This window comes from Sander lucioperca, chromosome 1 (genome assembly GCF_008315115.2).
Source record: "Sander lucioperca isolate FBNREF2018 chromosome 1, SLUC_FBN_1.2, whole genome shotgun sequence".
Classification (NCBI taxonomy): Eukaryota; Metazoa; Chordata; class Actinopteri; order Perciformes; family Percidae; genus Sander; species Sander lucioperca.
The window spans coordinates 43608865-43629238 of record NC_050173.1 but is presented as its reverse complement, the minus strand read 5'-3'; the positions used below and the strand labels follow the sequence as shown (position 1 = coordinate 43629238).

Here is a 20374-nt window from a genome sequence, read left to right as displayed (position 1 = left end):
ATGGTGTTGTAAGCCTGTTTGGGTAAAGAAAACCGATGGTATGCCGGTGGCACAGTGAATCCTTAGGATGAACTGTGTATGTGGATGGCCTTAGTGACTACCTTACCTATATGCCAGTTAGCAGTGGGGATTTATGTTTGCTAATAATATGTTGGATTCATGTTAAGACTTATTAATTTTTGAAAAAAAAATTCAAAAATTAACAATAATTTGGAGGCCCCCCTGCACTGACTCTGAGGATCCCCTAGGGGCCCCGGACCCCCTGTTGAAGATCCCTGACCCAGATCGTTTAAAATTTGCTAAGACATTTAGGCTGCGCTCATCTGGACACATCACTCATTTTGGTTCTGTCAAACTTTCCAGGGTAGTAAAATCATGCCTCCTAGTATCAGGTGGTAGAGCAAATTGGCCATCAGTCGAAGGGTTGGTGGTCAGATTCCAAGCTTCTGTCCTAATGTGGAAGCATTAGCGAGCACCTTTGGACCCAAAACTTTGGTGAAAAACATTTGGATGAAGTTTGGTGCAATAGTTATGTACCCTCTGCTGTTTTCATACTGAACACGGCTTTAGCAGTTCTTGTTCTAGCATTGTATTTCTATATAGCCAACTAATCTAAACTATCTACTAATCTTTAAAAATCCTAAATTTCCTGGTCAGCTATGCAATCTTATACATTAAAATCTGAAAACCTGGTTTGGTCCAATCTGCTCAGACTTCATTCGGCCATAAAGATGATTTTATTTTTGAAGATGATTTTTTGGGCATTTTAGGCCTTTATTCATAGGACAGCTGAAGACATGAAAGGGGAGAGGGGGAACGACATGCAGCAAAGGGCCACAGGTTGGAGTCGAACCCGCGGCCGCTGCGTCGAGGAGTAAACCTCTGTATATGGGCGTGCGCTCTATGAGGCGAGCTACCCAGGCGCCCCAAAAAGATGATTTGCCTCCAACACCACACAAACTGCACATGTCTGTTTCTCTTAGCAGCCTATAGTCAGCATTCAGCCTTGTATCCGCATCTCCCAGGTCAATGTGAATTAGATTCTTCATTCCCAGATGTTTTTGTTTGACAAGGGAGTGGGTGAGACTTGAAGGGCCATGTGCCGACCACGATCCTCGGCCAATAATGAACTCTCTCTTCCATGCGTCGGTCCTGATTCACGGCCTCTCTTTAATGAAAACAAGTCCCTGTGAATTACAGTACGAGGGTTAAACGGTGAGGGAGGACACGGCTGGTGAGACGGACCAGAGATCTGTTTTCCCTGTTTCCCACAGGACACAGATGTAATAATAGTAACCTACCGTGCATCTCCGATTCTCCATGGGTTTACTGTCTCGTGAGGAGGATGAGGCTCCTTTTCTGAACACAAAACCCAGAAAATCCTCCTCCTTTTCTTCAGTGTGGTTAAACATCCTCTTGGCTTTAGAAGCCTCTTTTTCTTTTCTTTTTTTGGGTCTCTGGAGAACAATCTATTTATGGATTTGTGACAGTATACATTTTTATTAAAGTGACCATTTGAAATGATTAACTGTATAGATCCTTTTACCAAAACTCCTTTAAACTTTTAACCCCACCCAGATGGAAAAAATGTCAATGCCCTGAACTGTTATTGTGCTTAAATTTAAATAAATAGTCCTAGTATCAGTAGTAACAGTATCACCTTGGATCAAACTAGTTATCGTCACTTATTCATCTAATAAATGCCCAAAGAATTATGTTGATATAATAATACCAACAATTATGCAATGGAATGATTTTAGATCTATCAAATTGGCAGTTTATAATCAGAAGACTTGTTAGCAATACTTTGAAAATTGTTTAAAGTATTTTTTTCTTGCAGGAACATCCACAAGTAGATTGTATCAGAAATGGATTTATTACTGAATTTGCTTTGGTTGTTAAACATATTAAAGCTTCAGTGCGTAACTTTTTGATATTAATGAACGTCCGTGACATTCAAGCCATTGCCAAATGAGTTGCTACAAAGTTAATTAAGACTATCAGTTCCACGCAACTCTCTCTGTATTTCTCAGTATGACTATGTTCAGAAGATTGTGGCGTCCGGCGACTTTCCCGCGCAGAAGCTCGAGCGAAGATAATGACCTCTTCTGAAGAGTCCATCATGTTTTTTTAATCCTCCCTGTCCTCCTTGGCTACTTGCAAATGCGTGGAGGAGGGGTGGGGGTGCACGGTCACGGAAGGCTTGAATCATGTGGACGCAGTTTTGTTGTCATTACTCAGAAATCCTCATGGGAAACTACGCACTATAGCTTTAAACATCAATATGAAATAAACTAACAATGAATACAGAAACAAAAAACGCATACATTTAAGTATTTAACATTAAGAAAAAAGAGGCTGTGTGGATTAGTGCAGGATGTGCAAAAATGTTGAGTGATGTGCAAAAGATCAGGATACGACTTGTATGTGCTAATGTAGTTCAATCTGATATCATGACATCAGCCTCTGACTCAGAAGCCAACAGCTGTGTATGTGACAGAGCATCTGTATCCGAGTCGTGAGTCTGGCTGTGAGAAATCACAGGGGCTCCCGTGACGGGACTTTTGACACGTGTACCTGTAATTATGTGTAAAAACAACACTTTACTATGTGCCTGCATGGCGCAATAATCCGTCTCACCTACAGACTGTGAGGAGATATGATCCCATGTCTGGCTGCAGGAACGCCACACGGGATCCTCATGATTCAGACTTTGTCACGAGTGCGATTACCTCAGGGTTGTTTTATTTTCCCAACAGAAATCACATCCTGAGGGAACAGGAGGCTGTTTTTGAACCAGATAGTGCTGCAAAGAAACTCCTGCACACTGTCTAACTTGGAAAGATAAATTTAATAGCTGTCAACGTTTCCGTACTAGACCTTCATCGGGCAAATGGCAGTATGTGGGACACAGCTAACGTCTGTCTGAAGTAAATTCAGCTGGAAAGGTGTCGACAAAGTAGAGAAAGATACAGAACAAAGTGGACAACCTATAGAGTGTTTCTTATACACGACCAAGTTATTGAGTGAAGACCGGACTGTTCTAAATACAGTGCAGAGTGTTTCCGACTTATCTGGACAGTTTGGGATTGAGACTACTCGCTGTCGCTGGGAATACTGTCACTACGAAGTAGATTGTGTTAGAAAGATATGGTAGCTGGAAGATGCAAAGAGCAAACTGTCCTGCAGATAAAGTATTATTAAAGCATTTCAAAGTTGTTTAGGACAGTTTCTTCCACAGCAGTGTACCAGTGTTTGAAATAGACTTACTCTGTTTGTTCAGAAGGAAGGTGATTTTGAGATCTTTTTCCACTAATTTAAAGAGATGGTCCGATACCATTTTTTCCTTCCTGATACCGATTCCAATACCTGAACTTGCGTATCAGCTGATACCGAGTACTCATCCGATACCAGTGTGTCATATATATTTTACTATGTTAACGGCTAACAGCTGTATACTACTATCCCTGTATAGATGTGATAGGATTTCTATCTTTGTTGTTCGGCCTGGCTTGGGTTAAATTTTTTGTGAAACATGAACAAACACAAACCGTGAACACCATATAACTTTCTATTATTATTCAGTTTGACAGTCATAACAGAAAAAGAACATAAATAATGTACTTTAAAGTAGATTTTCTTCGGATAAATGACATGGTATCGGATCGATGCGTAGACTCCAGTACTTTCCGATACCAATGCCAGCATTTTAGCCAGTATCGGAGGCTTTTCTGATACTGGTATCGCTATCGGAACATCTCTACTCATTTATGCTAGTGAAGTAAAGTCAGTTGACATTTTGTGGTATTTTCATTGCATCGCTGTTTGTGTTTTATGTCATTTTTTGTTTTCCTGATGATTTCTGTTGGAAAGCTGCGAGTCACATCCTCATCTAAACATTTTCTCATTGTTGTCCAGTACATCTGATCAGATATCGTTGTTTCTTTAATATTTGTGTCGTGTTAAGCAAACCACAATGTAACTGAAAACAAAAAAGAATTCAGGAAACGGAAATGGGCTCCACCCCAGTGACAGTGTAAACGAACCACTGCATCAGTAAAACAAACGTGAAAGAATTTGGATTTATCAACATAAAAAAACGGGATAATATCAAGATGAGCAAAATTATTATTGAAGAGGATTTTCGTTTCCTATGCTCTGCTAGAAGACCACTTGTGTTTGTACTATCTAAATGTATCTGCAGAAGCATCATTTCAGCGTTACGAACGTGTTTCTCTAACGTACAGGCGATAATGAGGCTGCTGACCATCAGAGCAGAGAAACATTGGCTCACAATTGATTTGTACTATTTCCTGCAGCTGGCTGGAAATAAAGGGCCGTGACCTGTGATATTTTTACTCTCGCTGTGGATTCACAGCCACTCACTGTTATCATGGTGTTTCTCTATTTCGGGCTCTTTATAAGCCCTGTTATCCCACACCAGTCGCGGGTATACCGACCTCTTTACTGTGTCAGCAGTCTGTCAGATTATCTGTGGTTATTTATCTAAAGATTCAGGGTTTTATGGACACAACGTTACCTTCAAACACCGCAGAATGCTAACTGTTGCCAAAATAAACTCCTCCTGTTGGATACAAGCGCTAAAACTCTCACTTTTCTGTCATTTTTAGTCAGAAGAAAGGAAGAACGCTGTCATTATGTTTTAATATTAATTATATAAGTAGCCTATATGATTGTTGAATACAATCAGTGAAATGTATGAAGCTAGATTCAAGTAAAGTCAAAGTAAATCTTTCCTTTTTATTTTGTTTTTGTTACAGTTACAATGACTTGGTTCATATGCTTTTTTCTTTGTCACATTTATATGATAGTTTTCAATATTCAATTTGATGATTTGAAATGTATTTTGGTCTGTAAGTAATTACACAAGTAGGCACAAAAAAATATTACCCTATACATAATATTACACTGGAAAACAGTACAAAATAGTAAACCAAAATAAAAGATAGAATACAAAACCTAATAAATAACAAAACATAAAATAATTTTACTTTTTCTGACCCTTTGCTTGCATGCACATTCCCCTTGTCTTATTGTCTTTCCCTTTTATTTTAAATGACTTTTGGATACGTTCAGGTAGTCCTGCAACAGGTGGAATTGATCGCACTGGGAGCCACCCTGGTTCTAAAATCAACATTTAACGACTTGTTCAAACAGTGAAATCATTTACAAATGAGAGCCCATATGGTCACGCTTCCCATCAGGCCCTCAGGGTGAACTTTGGATCACCCTGATAGGATTTACCTTTCTTATCATTGAATGCGACCTGGACGATCGGCAGTAGTGTTAGCCGTACGTACGGGACGTTTTCCACTGTATCCCACAGAACTATATTATGTTTGTCTGTCATAAACTGACAGCTTGTTATCAGCAGAATCACCATGTGCTGTATTGCTAGGCAAGGATAACAATCATCCTCTGTGTGTTAGAAACAATTTCCACGTCTCTCTAGTGTGAGACAACACTTTATAGTTGTTAAGTTTTTAGGAGGTCTAAAGTTGTCCCTCCTTCAAATACCTAAAAATGGGACACATGGTGGTTAGCCAAAGCATCAGATGATTTCATTTTGGTGATCATCTGAGCTGCCTAAAATATTTATTTCTGTGTTCACATGCTTGTGGATTGTCCGACATCTGGCACCTTTTTTGCTGCTAACCCGTTTAGTATTTTGTGTTGTTTCATTGAAAATCAAACATAGAAAACCAGTAATAAATATACATAAACTGTTCTGGTTTGTACTGGTGCGATCACATGCTTACAGTTCATTTTGTTTGGTCTACTGTTTATTAAAAAGTTAAATGTCATTGGGCGGCCTCTAGCTCACCCAGTAAGAGCGTTCACCCCATGTTGGCTGAGTCCTGCAGCGGCCCGGGTTCAAACCCGACCTGCGGCCCTTTGCTTCCTGTCATCCCCCATCTCTCTCCCCCTTTCACATCTATCCACTGTCACTATAATAAAGGGAAAAAGCCCCAAAAAATAATCTTAAAAAAAAAAGTCATATATTTATAGTGAGATTTCGTAAACCTCTCAATTGACGATTGTTAGACCCTTTTAGATCATTTTGGCAATGTTTTCAGGGATTTATTACGCTGTTAGACTCTATATAAGAGTGACATGACACTGTCATGACACATGAACCCTAACTCTAACCCTAACCATAACTTGTCATGACAAAAAACGAATGACACGTAATGACAGAAGTGTTATGTCATAAACATTTATGACTTGTTTATAATGTTTATGACACGTTCATGACAGCGTCATGTCACTCTTATGTAGATACCTTCAAGTAAAGTGTAACCGATTATTTTTATGCCAGGGCGTTTGTTTTGAATAAGACCAATAAGAGAGTTAAATTAATCCATCCATCCATCCATCTTCTTCCGCTTATCCGGTAGCGGGTCGCGGGGGTAGCAGCTCCAGCAGGGGACCCCAAACTTCCCTTTCCCGAGCCACATTAACCAGCTCCGACTGGGGGATCCCGAGGCGTTCCCAGGCCAGGTTGGAGATATAATCCCTCCACCTAGTCCTGGGTCTTCCCCGAGGCCTCCTCCCAGCTGGACGTGCCTGGAACACCTCCCTAGGGAGGCGCCCAGGGGGCATCCTTACCAGATGCCCTAACCACCTCAACTGGCTCCTTTCGACGCGAAGGAGCAGCGGCTCTACTCCGAGCTCCTCACGGATGACTGAGCTTCTCACCCTATCTCTAAGGGAGACGCCAGCCACCCTCCTGAGGAAACCCATTTCGGCCGCTTGTACCCTGGATCTCGTTCTTTGGGTCATGACTTGATGAGTTAAATTAATGTTATTAACAATTCATTAAATTGTTGATGCCTATAATCATATTCATATCCATTAGCATGCTTTTCCAAGTACCAGCAGTCCTTCAAAGCTCAACATAATGTCCTGTGAGCAGAGCAGTGAGTGGTAAAAGGTTCATTGAGATTTTAGATTCCACTTCCAGGCCTTATATCCTGTTTTCTTTTTTGGTGTCACCCTTTATTTTGTTCTTCTCAGCTTTTCATGCCTGAGGACCTGTTGGTTATCAGATACCAGCAACATCTGTCTCCCTATAAATGTTTGCATTTTGGGGTCATTTCCTCAAACTGGCTCAGATTATGTTTTCATTACAAATAAACAATCCCACAACTCTGTTAACAGGAACAGTCCTGCACTGGACAGGAATTTTTTTTTTTCCAATCAAACTTAAGGAGAAAACACGAAAACAAACAGTTTCAAACATGTTGAACGTGCCTCAAAACACCCACAAAGACCGAGCTTACATGTAAAATACAGTAGATTTTACACAACAGTGCAAATATGACTATGGCATTAAAGGATTAAATAAAGCTAAATATAGTTTTGACTAGCCCTAGCTTGCTGTCTGTATTACCGGTGAGATTTGTGTAAGCGAGATATTATTTGCCACCAAAATCCAGGCAAGAGGAAATCACCCAGCAAGCTTTGCAGTCGCTCATGTCGAGCTTTCAGTGAGAGTACCACATAATTATCGGTCTAATCAAAATCCAAAGATAGCATCAAAAGGAACTGTGTGTATGTGTTGAGGAGCATTATCAGGCCCGTATTTACTGTTTCTACCACATGAAATTCAACATGCTTGGTCAGTATGTTTCCTTTGTGGCAGACTCACCAGAACAGTCTGCATTTATCTGATCAAAGTGAGCCTCAGTCCTGTAAATATTCCACTCATTACAGCACAGCACAGTGAAAATTGCATGACATTCTAGGGAGAAAAAGCATTTAAAGGGTGTGTTTGTGTGTGTATGTATGAGAGTGAGGAGGCTTATGATTTAAAAGGAGAATCTTATCTTTTAGTCATACTTGAACAGGTGCCAACCATAGTATCCTCGAGTCAGACAACATGTTCAGTAACGAGTGGATAAGATTTATGAACATAAACGGAGAGATTAAGCTGAAAAAAATCACCGTAATATTCCTTTTTTTACACAAACAATGCCTGTTGTATTTAATAACTGAGTAATTTAATGATTTATGTCTTTAGGCAACTTTTAGTTTGCGTTATGGTACATTTACTGTATAACATGTCTTAATATTCGTCATTGCTTTAGGAGTATATTTAAGATTGAGATTGATCTTTTTAGTCTGGTAGCCTTGTTCTCATTTAAAAATAAAAAATGATTCTAAATGTAATATAGGAACCATACAGGTCTATGTATATGTAGCTGTAATAGCCTGCTACAGTACAGTAAGTTAATAGCAAACCAGTATGACTTGTATTGTCTTTTGTTGCATAATATTTGTGTGTGTACTTATCCAGTTGTAAGTTTCTAGTGACATGTATTCTTCTTTAAGGCATTCATTGTATCTTATGAAGTGTTAGCATTTTCATAACTGTCTTATAATGCTTTATAGTTGGACATTTTTGGGAAACCCACTTAGGCCTACTTGATTTCTTGCTGAGTGTCAGAAGAGAAGATTGATACCACTCTCTGTTTGTATTTACAGAGTGAGAGCTAGCTTAGCATAAAAACTGGAAGCAGGGGTAAACCGCTAGCCTGGCTTTGTCCAAAGTAAAAAAAAAAATCAGCCTACCAACATCTCAAAATTTCATTTATTAACACGCCTTATCTTTGGTTGTTTAACCTGTACACAAAAAGATAGGTAAAAAAGGCAATTGTGTGGTTTTAGAGGGACTTACGTGTTGTAATTAACTGTTAGCTAAACCCCTCCCCCAAACAGGGCTTGTCCGACCACAGCTTAGTAAAAAGTGTTGATTAGTAAGCATTTAGAGGCGTTGACAGATTTTTTAACTTTGGAGAACCAGACTAGCTGTCTCCCCCCTTGCTTAGAATCTTTAGGCTAACTCTCAGCAAGCAAATAGCTATAGGCCTATTTTCCAAAATGGTAAACTGCTCCTTTAAATATTGATTTATGACTTCAGTAGCCCGTTAAAATCTGTTTCACATGAATTCAAATTGTATTTAATCTAAGTGGCAACATAAAAATAGCCTATAACACAACTAGAATTTAGAAACGTTTCAACTGTGGCGCCCCCCAGTGGCAGAACAGAAGAAAGTTTCCACATAGTGGCTTTAATTTCACTGTTTGTTGTTTGTTATGTAATAGGATAATATAATATATTTATTTTTAAAGTATCCTTTAATATCTCTTGAAAAGTACATCAGTAGCTGGTTTCCAGTAACAATACTTCACTTCATGGTACTTCCTTGTGATAACACTGCAGACCAATCAAGTTAATTGGTTCCTGGTTGTTGCTGTGGTGATGCTATAGCCAAATATTCCCATCATTTTCATTTAAGGAATGTCGTTTGGGGCAGTTGTGTTTTTTTATGGGAGGGATCTGCTGGTGGGAATGGCCTCATGACGTAGCCTCTGTTGACAGTAGTAAAAGCTCCACACATGCACACCCACCAACACACACACACACACTGCCTCCACTTCATTCGCACACTCCCGCCGAACTGCCAAGAGTGCCCTCGCCGCTCCACGCCTCTCCATCTCCGCAGCGCGGTGCCTCTCTTCTCCTCTGCGCGTCCAGCTGTGCGCACATCTCGCTCCGGAGCTCCCGACCAACCAGGGCTAAAGCTTGAAACGGTTTTAAAAAAAAAAGACTGGAGAGCAGAAGGGAAAATAGGAATATGACTTCTAAAGCGATGGAGTGTATGAAGCTGTCGGAGGAACAGATCAAAGTGCTGGAGGACAGTTTCAAAAAAGTCAGCAAGTATCCGGACGGGACGACGCTCATGTTGATCGCTGCGGAGTGCGGGCTGTCAGAGGAGGAAACACAAGTGAGTAACATAACATGTCAATCTCTCTCTCTCTCTCTCTCTCTCTCTCTCTCTCTCTTGTGTTTCCAATACTTTTTGTAAAAGTCTAGATTTGTAGGTTTGTATGCTGAAATGTAGGCTATGTATTATGTTGTCCTGAGCAAATGGTAGCCGAAACATATGAATCATTTAATTTATAATAATAATTTATACTTTATTGATCCCCATGGGGGGGATTACAATTTTTTTCACTCTTTTGTTAGAACACACGAACACACAGGCCTGAAATACACACATATGCTCAGTTCCTATACATGCACAAATGGAGAGATGTCAGAGTGAGTGGGCTGCGACTACTGGACAGGCGCCCCGAGCAGTTGGGAGGGGGGGTTCGGTGCCTTGCTCAAGAGCACCTTGGCAGTGCCCAGGAGGTGAACTGGCACCTCTCTTTAATTATTATTATTATTATTATTATTATATATATTTCTATTTTTATTTCTAGAAATATTGAGATCATTGAACAGCCTAGACTCCAATAGATCGTTGTAATATTTTTTATAGAGGCTGATACCATGTCTGATGCTTCAAAGTAAGATTAGTTTGTACCCCAATTAATTGTGATTTCTCATGGAATCATTTATAATTTTAGGGTGATTCTCTGTGGTAGCCCTTATAGTCTTTTAAGGACTTGTAGCCTATTTGTTTTTAATGTACTATGGACCTTCCATATGTGTCATGAATACAATAATAATTATTAATATCACGTATTACCATAGACTGACTCTCTGTCTGCTATGTGTGCACTTAAGTGAGCAACACACTTAAAATACTAAATGACAGATTCCCTGTCAGTGTGTTAAATTGTTGATGTGCAGTTTTGTAAGCGCAGTAATGCAGATTCCGGTGAAGTGCATCTATATATGAGTAACCAATGAGTAGTTCAAAAGCAATACATCATCTTTTATGACTTTAATCTGCAAAGTAACTAGCAGAGGAGTAATATGAAATATAGTGGAACATATGTAATGTTGCCAAAAAATACTTGAGTGAAGTGCCTCAAAACTGTACTGAACTATAGTACTTTAGTTAATGTATGTTGTTACTTTGCATCTCTACAAATTTGAGAGGTTTTACTTAAAGTGCTCATATTATGCTCATTTTCAGGTTCATAATTGTATTTAGAGGTTATATCAGATTAGGTTTACATGGTTTAATTTTCAAAAAACACCATATATTTGTTGTACTGCACATTGCTGCAGCTCCTCTTTTCACCCTGTGTGTTGAGCTCTCTGTTTTAGCTACAGAGTGAGACATCTCTCTTCTATTCCATCTTCGTTGGGAGTCGCACATGTGCAGTAGCTAGGTAAGGACTACTAGTCAGTCAGAAGCAGAGTATGAGGGCGTGCCATGCTAGCAGCTAGGCGAGCATTGTAACGTGTTACAAAGTGACCACGTTTGTCTCTGAAGTAAAGGCTGGACTACAACAGAGCTGTTTGGAGCAGTTTGTGAAGAGTGTTTTCTGTTGGAGATGGTAAGTCCCTTTGGGGTGGACTTTGGGCTTTTTCACTTTGTAAACCTATTGCATGCACAAAAAAGATATAGAACACAATAAAAGAAAGGGAAAAAGCCAAAAAGCATAATATGAGCACTTTAAATTACCAGCACAGACAGGAAAACAACAACATGCGATTTAGCCTCAGGAAACTTGACTTTATAGTATCACTAGTTAGTGTCGAGGAAGTTTTGAGTGTTGTCAGCATCACTATCAGTGTCTCAGTCAGGTGTCTTCTGAGGAATTAACCCCAAACTGCTAAAGGGAGATAAACAATATGTACACGTGTATATTTGTCTGCAAGAACAAGTTTTTCTAAAAGCAAAACAACTGTGACGTTGAACCTGGAGCTGCTTGACTAGCAGTGAATGGAGCAGGTCTGTGGACAGTGCTCAGTGGGATCCTGGCTAATATATCTGTTCAAATGTCACAGTCTGATGAAATAATCCTCATTTGAGTGTAAACAGTAACACTGACCACAGAGGCAGCGGCGCCCCATTGATTGTTGTTTTTCCTGATGAAGTCATGTCCGAGTCGAGTTTCCTGCCGCTGTTTCAGCTCGGGGTTCATTCTTATGTGTTTATGCTGCTTTCATATTTGGTCGGATGTGGTCAACGTGTTTTTAAAAAAATCTGAGCTGCTTTTGATGTATCAGGAGAGAAAATAACTTCAAACACGTGGTTAAGTGTTTGTTAAGCTCATAATATGCAGCAGGAACTCAATTCATTGACCAGTCAATTATTCTGATCATCAATTAATAGTTTATGGAACCTTGCCCCCAATAAAAAATGCCCTAAACATTCCTTGGTTTTTGCATTTCTTTGTCTTGAGTTCCGGACAAACAATTTAAAGACATCACCTTGGGTTTTGGGACATTGTGATGGACAGTTTACACTTTTTTTCTGACATTTTGTAGACCAAACAAATCAATTCATTGGCAGATTAACAGTCGATGAAGATAATTGGTAGTTGCGAGGTACAGATTTGATTGGCAAAAAGATTACAAAACACGTGAAAGTACACTCTTGACCCAAAATATTCGTAACTCAAGGTCTGCTCACTATCTCTTTTTTTCAGAGCTTTCAACCACATCTTCATCAGCAAAACATGCTCAGACTCTTTTTTTTCTAAAGCATGAAAAATGTCCGGCTTTGAGGAAAAATATATTTCAATTTTGTTTTTCGTTGTAGGATGTGGAGAAGCCAAAGGTAAAGCTTATTAGGGCTGCAACAAATATTTTCAGTTACACTTTACTTGAAGGTATCTACATAAGAGTGACATGACACTGTCATGAACGTGTCATAAACATTATAAACAAGTCATAAACGTTTATGACATAACGCTTCTCTCATTAAGTGTCATTCGGTTTTTGTCATGACAAATTAGGGTTAGGGTTCATGTGACATGACATTAATGAATCGTTTCATCTATATAACATTTAAAAAAATTTTTTTTATCTTGGAGCCCAATGTGATGTCATCAAATGTCTAGTTTAGTCCAAAACAATTAAAAAAATATTCAATCTATTATATTGTTAAGATGAGGAAAAACAGAAAATATTTCAAACTGAGAAACTTAAACAAGACAATGTTTGGATTTTTCCCAGTGACAAACGATTATCAAAATGTTCTGTCTATCAATTAATCAAATCATCGACTGATCATTCCAGCTCTAGAGCTTATAAATAAACACATCATTATTCAAATCAAACCAGAAACATAACATCCACTCCAGCAGGAAAGGGCCACTACACAACAACTGACAATTACATAAACCATCACATTGTTACTTAGGTATTTAATCTCCACCACCCCTCTCCCACATGTGAACACTCCCACCATCCCTGTATCTGAGGAATGTCTCACTGTAAAGTCTCTGCAGCTGTCACATCAGGAGCCAGATGTGAAGCTTCAGAGCGCCGATAACAACATGTTGGAAGTGCACTGAAGCACCTCCAGTAGCATTCCTCCGATAGATAGATAGATAGATAGATAGATAGATAGATCATTGTAAAAGCCCTCCGAGTTGTTGCCCATAATGAGGGTAAATGGTGAATGTCTCATTTTTGAATAACAATTGTCAGTTGGTATTCCTGTTCAGGATTTTGGCAGAGGAACAACACAACTATTTGCTTAGCTGTATTCACTAGGAGGAAAAACCCTACATGTAAATTATGTCATTTGAGTTGACGTAACATCATAGGCAAATGTCTGCTCCTATTTGTTGTCGAGAGGTTGGCAGACATGTTCAGATCTCACATGTTATGGAACGTGTGTTCTTTACATAATTGGCTCTAACAGTGCCCACATTTTAATGTCAATAACTTATGTACATCTGACTCATGATTGCAACTTGTTTTTCCACTTTGACTCCAGAAACCAGTTCCTCTAGATGAGATCCTCAGGGCTGGAGTTAGTTACACAGGCACAGAAAACCTGCACCAGCATCAGATGAAGTATTTTGTATGCAGGCTTTTATATCTTGTCTATGCCGGCTGCGTAGCAAAAGCTCTGTAGTTACACATGTCGGAAGAAAATACTTGAAGCCTGAAAAGATGCTTTGGGTTGCAGTTATGTGCATAAAGAGTGAGTGAAAAGCAAGCTGTTAGGTGGCCGGTATAGTCAGCTGCACTTGATTTAAAGCCTGTCTGTTATGTCAGATCATTGGCGATTTCAGACCCTATTTAGTGGGGCTCAATTTCATCTTATGAAAATTATAATAATACATTTTAGTGCTTCAAGTTAGAGTTTGCAAACGTGTCTGTTAGTGACAGAGGAAAAACAATTACAGGTTCAAAGGGCTTGAAACAGGTTTAATATCCTGTGTGGCTGTCGCTGATGCTATGCACCTGTAACCCAGTCAAGGAAAGGGTTAACAGAAACATAGTGTTGGCCAATCGGAGGTGGTTGTGCCAGACTCCCTCCTTTGGCTGAGTCTTGCTCTATCTGATCGTCAGAGGGAGAGCAGGAGTGCGATTGTGAAGTTTAATCGTTGGTAGTCCCCAGAGAAGAAGTTGGTAATTTCATGGTGCAGATTAGAACCCAAATTGAAACGTAAGCAACTAAAATTGCTGAATGTTAGAACATCGTGTCAAATTGGTTGTCATTACTGTGACTTGTGACGTGTCAGGTTTAGTTCCACCATAGTGTCTAACAACGTTAGCTGACGTTGTTCAGTAGCTAGCTCAGAGATTATCGGCTAATGAAATTACTGATTTAACAGTTTTTTTTATTTTTGCATGGCACTATATCCGTGTCACATTCTCATTAGGGGCTGAGCCCCCCTAAAGGTCTGATCCTAGAATCGCCCCTGTGTCAGATGTGTGTAAGATGAAAGACTTTAAAGCAGCCATATTATGCTCATTTTCATGTTCATAATTGTATTTTAAGGTTGTACCAGAATAGGTTTACATGGTTTAATTTTCAAAAAACACCATATTTTTGTTGTACTGCAGTGCTCTCTCTCACTGCTGCAGATCCTCTTTTCAGCTGGTCTCTGTTTTAGCTACAGAGTGAGACCTCTTTTCTTCTTCTTCTTCTGTAATATCTTTGATTGCACTGCACATGCCCAGTAGCTCAGATGTAGATCATGTCAGCTAGCTAGCTCCATAGACAGTAAAAGAAAGGCTGTTTCTACAACTTTGGTCAGTTACAAGGCAGGATTAGCTGGGGGACTTCTAAATGAGGGCGCACATGGAAGTAGTTCTTTTGTAGATTATGGTGAACTTGTGTGTGTTGTAGCAGTGCTTTGCTACTGAGAACGAGGTAGCATGCTAGCGTTAGCGTTAGCATGCTAACGCTACGAGCTAATGGTTGCGGTTAGCCTGCTCGTTTCGGCTTGTGACGTCACAAGCCGTGCCGATTTTGAACAGCTCACCCAGAGACTGAAGGCAGGACACATTCAGAAACCGTATCTCACTCTAAACAGCATGGATGGATTTTTTTCAAAGTTTGTATGTGTGTGGAAGCACCAGAGACACAACATAACACCCCAAATCCCAGAAAAAGTGATTTTTTCATAATATGGGCACTTTAAAACAGCGACAAAACACATCCTGTGTAGGGATTCCAGCTGTACATACAACTATAAAAGAAACATGCAAATGTCTCCTACCCCCATAAACATTCATGTATGTGCAGCCCAGCCTTAATGCTTAAAGGGGAATTCAATTCATGAATTAGTAGTGCAGTTCCATAAGGTAGGGTAACTTGAGAGACAGATGAAAAAGAATTAAACAGTAGGATCCAAAAACCCTGGATCCTACTGTTCAATAGTGTGATGTCATTTGAGTACTTCTTATGACAAGTAAACTGATATCTGTGTTTAACATTGTTAGTGTGTAGTACCCCTTTAAAGGATGGGGGTCTGATTTTCTCAAATCTTTCTTGATATGATACTCCCATGCCCATATATTTACATTGAAAGGGTTACTGGTAGTTGTATTCATTCGTGACCATACTTTCTGTAAAATGCCCCCCTCTAAAATAACTACCAAAATCCAGTCCTCTATTTGCAAAAATGCATTCTAAAGTTAGCCGAAGCCAAGTAGCTAATGAGGCCTCAGCAGTCGGAGTGGGTACCTTCATCATGGTGGTTGTGTGAAGATTTATAGCCTGTGTTTTCTTCCTGGCAACAAACCTACATGCAGCTATCAGGACGTATCACTCTGCTACAGCTCAGCAAAACAAATAGGGAATTTACTACAAACTAAAAAAGATACCCACTTATTTATTTGGCTAACCACAATTGCTGCCAAGCCCCATCTTCATTAGAACAGCAGAGGTGTTTCATTATTTGGCTCCATCCACTGAGGTTTATAATGCAGCTTTTTCTGTCTGCAGAGCAGCTATGAAAAATGTTATCAACTAAAACTGCACTTTCCATTCATCATATACAAAAGGTGGGAGGTGCTGGGCCAACCTGACAGGGGAGGCCTGGTCCAGGGTGAGGTAAAGGTCTGGCCCCTCATCAAAAGACCTGACTTCATTTTCAGCTGATGTAGTTTTTTTTTCTAGCTTTCTTTTTCTTCCTTTCTTAACCCAGGGCTAGCCAATTGGAAAAAAATGACAAGTACCATTGTATGCATCAGCAGCATTATAAATCGTATTATTTTTCTAAAGTGGCATAATGCTTTTACAAGACATTCAAAGATCATTTTGCGCTTTTGAAAAGGACCAGAAACAAAACAAAGTACAAAATAAATTGTCTTCCATTCAAAACCTGGGAGGGAAACTTGCCTTTTTTAAGACTAAATCTTTATAGCCTGAATCTTCTTTAATTGAGAAATATGTAATGATAAACTGTAGTAACGTTTCCCCCCAAATTTATGTCCTGCATCATAGAAATGAGCTACAAGGATAAGAAATCCCAAAACACACATGAACAGCCAATTGATTTAGTCTTAAGTGAAAACCCAGAAGACTCCAAATGGGAATCTCATGTGTTTTTAGTGCAAAATGTGGAAACCATCCCTCCTGCCAGACGCACGTCTCACAAAGCCAGCCAGGCTCTCGTGTCTTAAGGCCGCCGTCCCCAATCCCTCCCTTTCCCCTTGCCGTTATCGTGATGATGTGAGCATTGTTGTGTATCCCTTGACAACACAAACCGCAATACAGCAATGTGCCGGGTCACGGGTGTGTGTCGAGGCACTCAGCGCAGTCATCATCTGGCCAGAGTCTCAGAGGAGCAGTTAATGGTGGAGCAGTCTGTTAAAATTGGATGGAAACATTTGTCTTTTGTGGTTTTTCCTGATACAACTTCAGCCTCAGGGTCACTGCTGTGTCTGCATGAGTCAGTGACCACTCTTACATGCACCATGAAATGTGACTGTAATGTGATTATGAAAGATAATGAAATTCAGAAAGGAAACATCGCTACAGTTAATGAACTGAAAATAGTTGTTCATATCATTCCTAACATTACAAGAACTCCACCTGTGTAACTTCTCAGGAATATTTATGTCATGACTGTATCCTGTCAGCCGGAACAGTCACCTCATCGCTCTCGTGTTTCAGTTTGTCTCTGAACAAAAACCTCCTGTCACCTGTTTCTAACACCTCCCATGGGTGTGTTTGTAATTTTTTTCCTTTTTGTTTATTTGTGTCCTCCAGAAATGGTTCAAGCTACGTAATGCACAGTGGAGGCAGGCGGAGGGTCTTCCGGCTGAACTCGGATCAGTGTTGGACTGAGACTGAAGAAGAATCTGCCTGAAGCTCTGTGTGCTGATCTTGTTTCTCCTGGACAAACTGACCCTACCCCTATTTCCTCATACACTTCCCCTCTCCATGTGTCATTCTCTCTTTTTGTATCTATGAAGCTATTTTAACTTACTGTACGGAATGTGAAGGTGTTTGTGTGTTGTTGCCAATATATCCGCCATGTTTACAGAAATAAAGATAATGTTATTATAACTTAAAATGACTTTTGAGTGTGCTTTGAGGCTACCGTACATCTGGGGTCCAAATATACAGAGGAAGCCGAGTTATACAATGGTGTAGATAGAGTAGGGGGTGTTGGGGGACAGTGCGCTTTTGTTTTTAGGTCTTGTTTACATGTATGTCTGTCCGCAGGGAGCAGAGCTGGATGCTAATCCATTAACGGGACTATAAAAGATGCAAGGACGCGATGGGATTACAATAGATGCTGCTGGAATCAGCTGCCGCTATCCAGGAACTTCCAGGGACAAATGTGGAACATTTCCACTAGTAGAGGGGGGGAGGCAGGGGAAGGTAGACATGTGAGCCGACTGAGCTGAATGGCATCATGGGCTAAACAAATGACAGGTGATGTCATTACATTGTCCCTTTTTCACTGTGATCACTCTTTGTAAAAAAGGATGTGATCTCAGCAGCCTGATGGAGCTTTACACCTCAAAAAGATGTTCTGTATTTTTCCTACTGTTGAGAAATTCTATGAAGAGATTAAAACTAACAATGGATTTGTCCTGCTGACAAGCATTTTCTAGTACTCTAGTACTCACTAGAGGCCCTAAATGTGTACTAATCCGTTGCTGAAAATAGTCCCCAACAAATGCACTATTTCTTCCCATTTGAGTAACGCTTGCTAAAAACTACAGTGTATTTTTGACCTGTTTTTGAGGAACTACATCTTCAGTAGAAATCAGTCGTCTTGGGGCTGAGTGCCACAAAAAACAAAAGAAAAACTAAATCAAACATCTTAAATGTTTAAATGGAAATTTAGAGGATATTTCAGCCCTGGCGGAGGTATGCAGTATGTATCTGTACATATCTGTGATATGATTCAGAGATATTTCAAGCAGCTAAGGTGGAGTTAAAGGAGTTTAAAAGTTCATCTAAAAGGTCAGGTTTTGCTGTCAGTTCTTCAGAACCAAAGAAACCATCACTTCTTTCTTGAGCTGCCAAACATCCATCAAAGAAGAGAAAACAGGCCAGTATATAGTTTTTAGTTGATGTGAGATAGTATTTCATATGAGCAAAAATAAAAGAAGCAAAGTTGAGGGGAAACTGGGTACAAAAGTCTGAGGTAGTTTGACAAAATGTTCTACTCTAAGGCTGCCTTTATTTAGGCCGACTCAACCAGATAAAGTTGTTCAAAGTAGCTGGAGTATTAGATATTTGTTGTTTTTATTGTACAAATCGTGCTGTAGAGGAACAAAAATATTTCAAAATCAGACTGAAAAAGTGGAGCGAGAGAGTGAGAGGGGCTTCAGTTTCTCATTTTACAGGAAAGAAATCCTGAACTGTGTGTGTACATGTGTGAAGAGACTGAAGAAGGTGGAAGAAAGGGGATGAGGTATCCTGCCAAAGAGCCTGGAGTGAAAACACTCTGATTGTGGGAACAGTCTGCACAACGAGCTCGACAGAAACCAACACCGATCCAACAGGTAGTTCAACTGCTCATAAAACAAACTGCTGCTTTTTAACAGGCTGTTGTGACTGACTGCTACACACACACACACACACACACACACACACACACACACACACATACACACACACACACACACACACACACACACACACACACACACACATTGTGCTTCCTGTGGGACTGCAGATGTAAATTAGCCTAAGGCTAACCCTGGTGCAATGCATCAAATGGTTACATTTATGTTTTAATTGCACATTGTCCCTTACAAATAAAATTGAAATTGAACATTTATAAAGTATGAACACTTCAGCACTGATATTCATGATTACTGAATGTTTTCTTTGTCTTCTCCCAAAATATAACTAAAATATAATTTAATTTTAACAGTTAAAACTACATAAATGCCCTTATTTTAGATGATTTACGTTTTATTTTTAGTATTTGCTTATGAGGACATCTGTTTCCTCACAAGTATAGCAATGCAGAACACACACAGTGGTGTCTGTTTCCTGAGCCTGGGGCTGTTTTCCTCTGTTTAGCTGAAAAACGAGCATATTTGTTTATATTGTACACACACACACACACACACACACACACACACACACACAAACACACACGCAGTTCCTCAAGCTCCTGCTTAAAAACACACATTGTATTTCACTGTTATCTCATGGGTGATATGCCAGATTTTTACTACTAAAGTGTTAAAATTATATATATATATATATATATTGTATATTATGGATTAAAACCCACAAGTTAACAATCAGAATTACAACACAGATATCAATATGCGGAATATTGAAGTTTAACATTGGCTCTAGAAAGTCATTTGAGGACTGCTAAAATGTTCAAGACTTTTCTATTTTCAAATTCAACTATAGAGCCAAAAACACAGCAGTACTCTTGTCGCTGCGTATAGTGAAATATTTACATGGTCTGTTGATTTTTGTACTCAGATCTGTATAGACCTTTGACTCAAGTCCAATTTAAAGCCTGTGTGTTGAGTGTGGCTACACCATTTATACTATACGTATGTACATTTTCTAATTTATATTTCTGAGTGTATTAGCCCACTGTTGACAATGTTGGAAATCAATGATTGATTATTAATGGCAATATTGGATTTGTCGGTTTTAATTCACTGGATTGCCCAAAATCCAATCCCATTATTTTATCT

The 20374-nt window shown here is 39.5% G+C and overlaps 1 protein-coding gene across 1 annotated transcript; it reads left to right on the top strand.

Moving 5' to 3' along the window:
* The first annotated feature begins 9427 nt into the window (after nucleotides 1-9427).
* hopx (HOP homeobox) lies at nucleotides 9428-17760 on the top strand. The gene is made up of 2 exons (XM_031317239.2): nucleotides 9428-9812; nucleotides 17454-17760. Exons 1-2 carry the CDS (start codon nucleotides 9663-9665, stop codon nucleotides 17529-17531), a joined length of 228 nt encoding a protein of 75 aa, XP_031173099.1. The 5' UTR covers nucleotides 9428-9662; the 3' UTR covers nucleotides 17532-17760.
* Nucleotides 17761-20374: the final 2614 nt, after the last annotated feature.

Coding starts and splice junctions, on each gene's coding strand:
- hopx (XM_031317239.2), top strand. CDS start 9,663: ATGACTTCTAAAGCGATGGAGTGTATGAAGCTGTCGGAGGAACAGATC. Junction 9,813..17,453: donor TGTCAGAGGAGGAAACACAA/GTGAGTAACATA, acceptor TGTGTCCTCCAG/AAATGGTTCAAGCTACGTAA.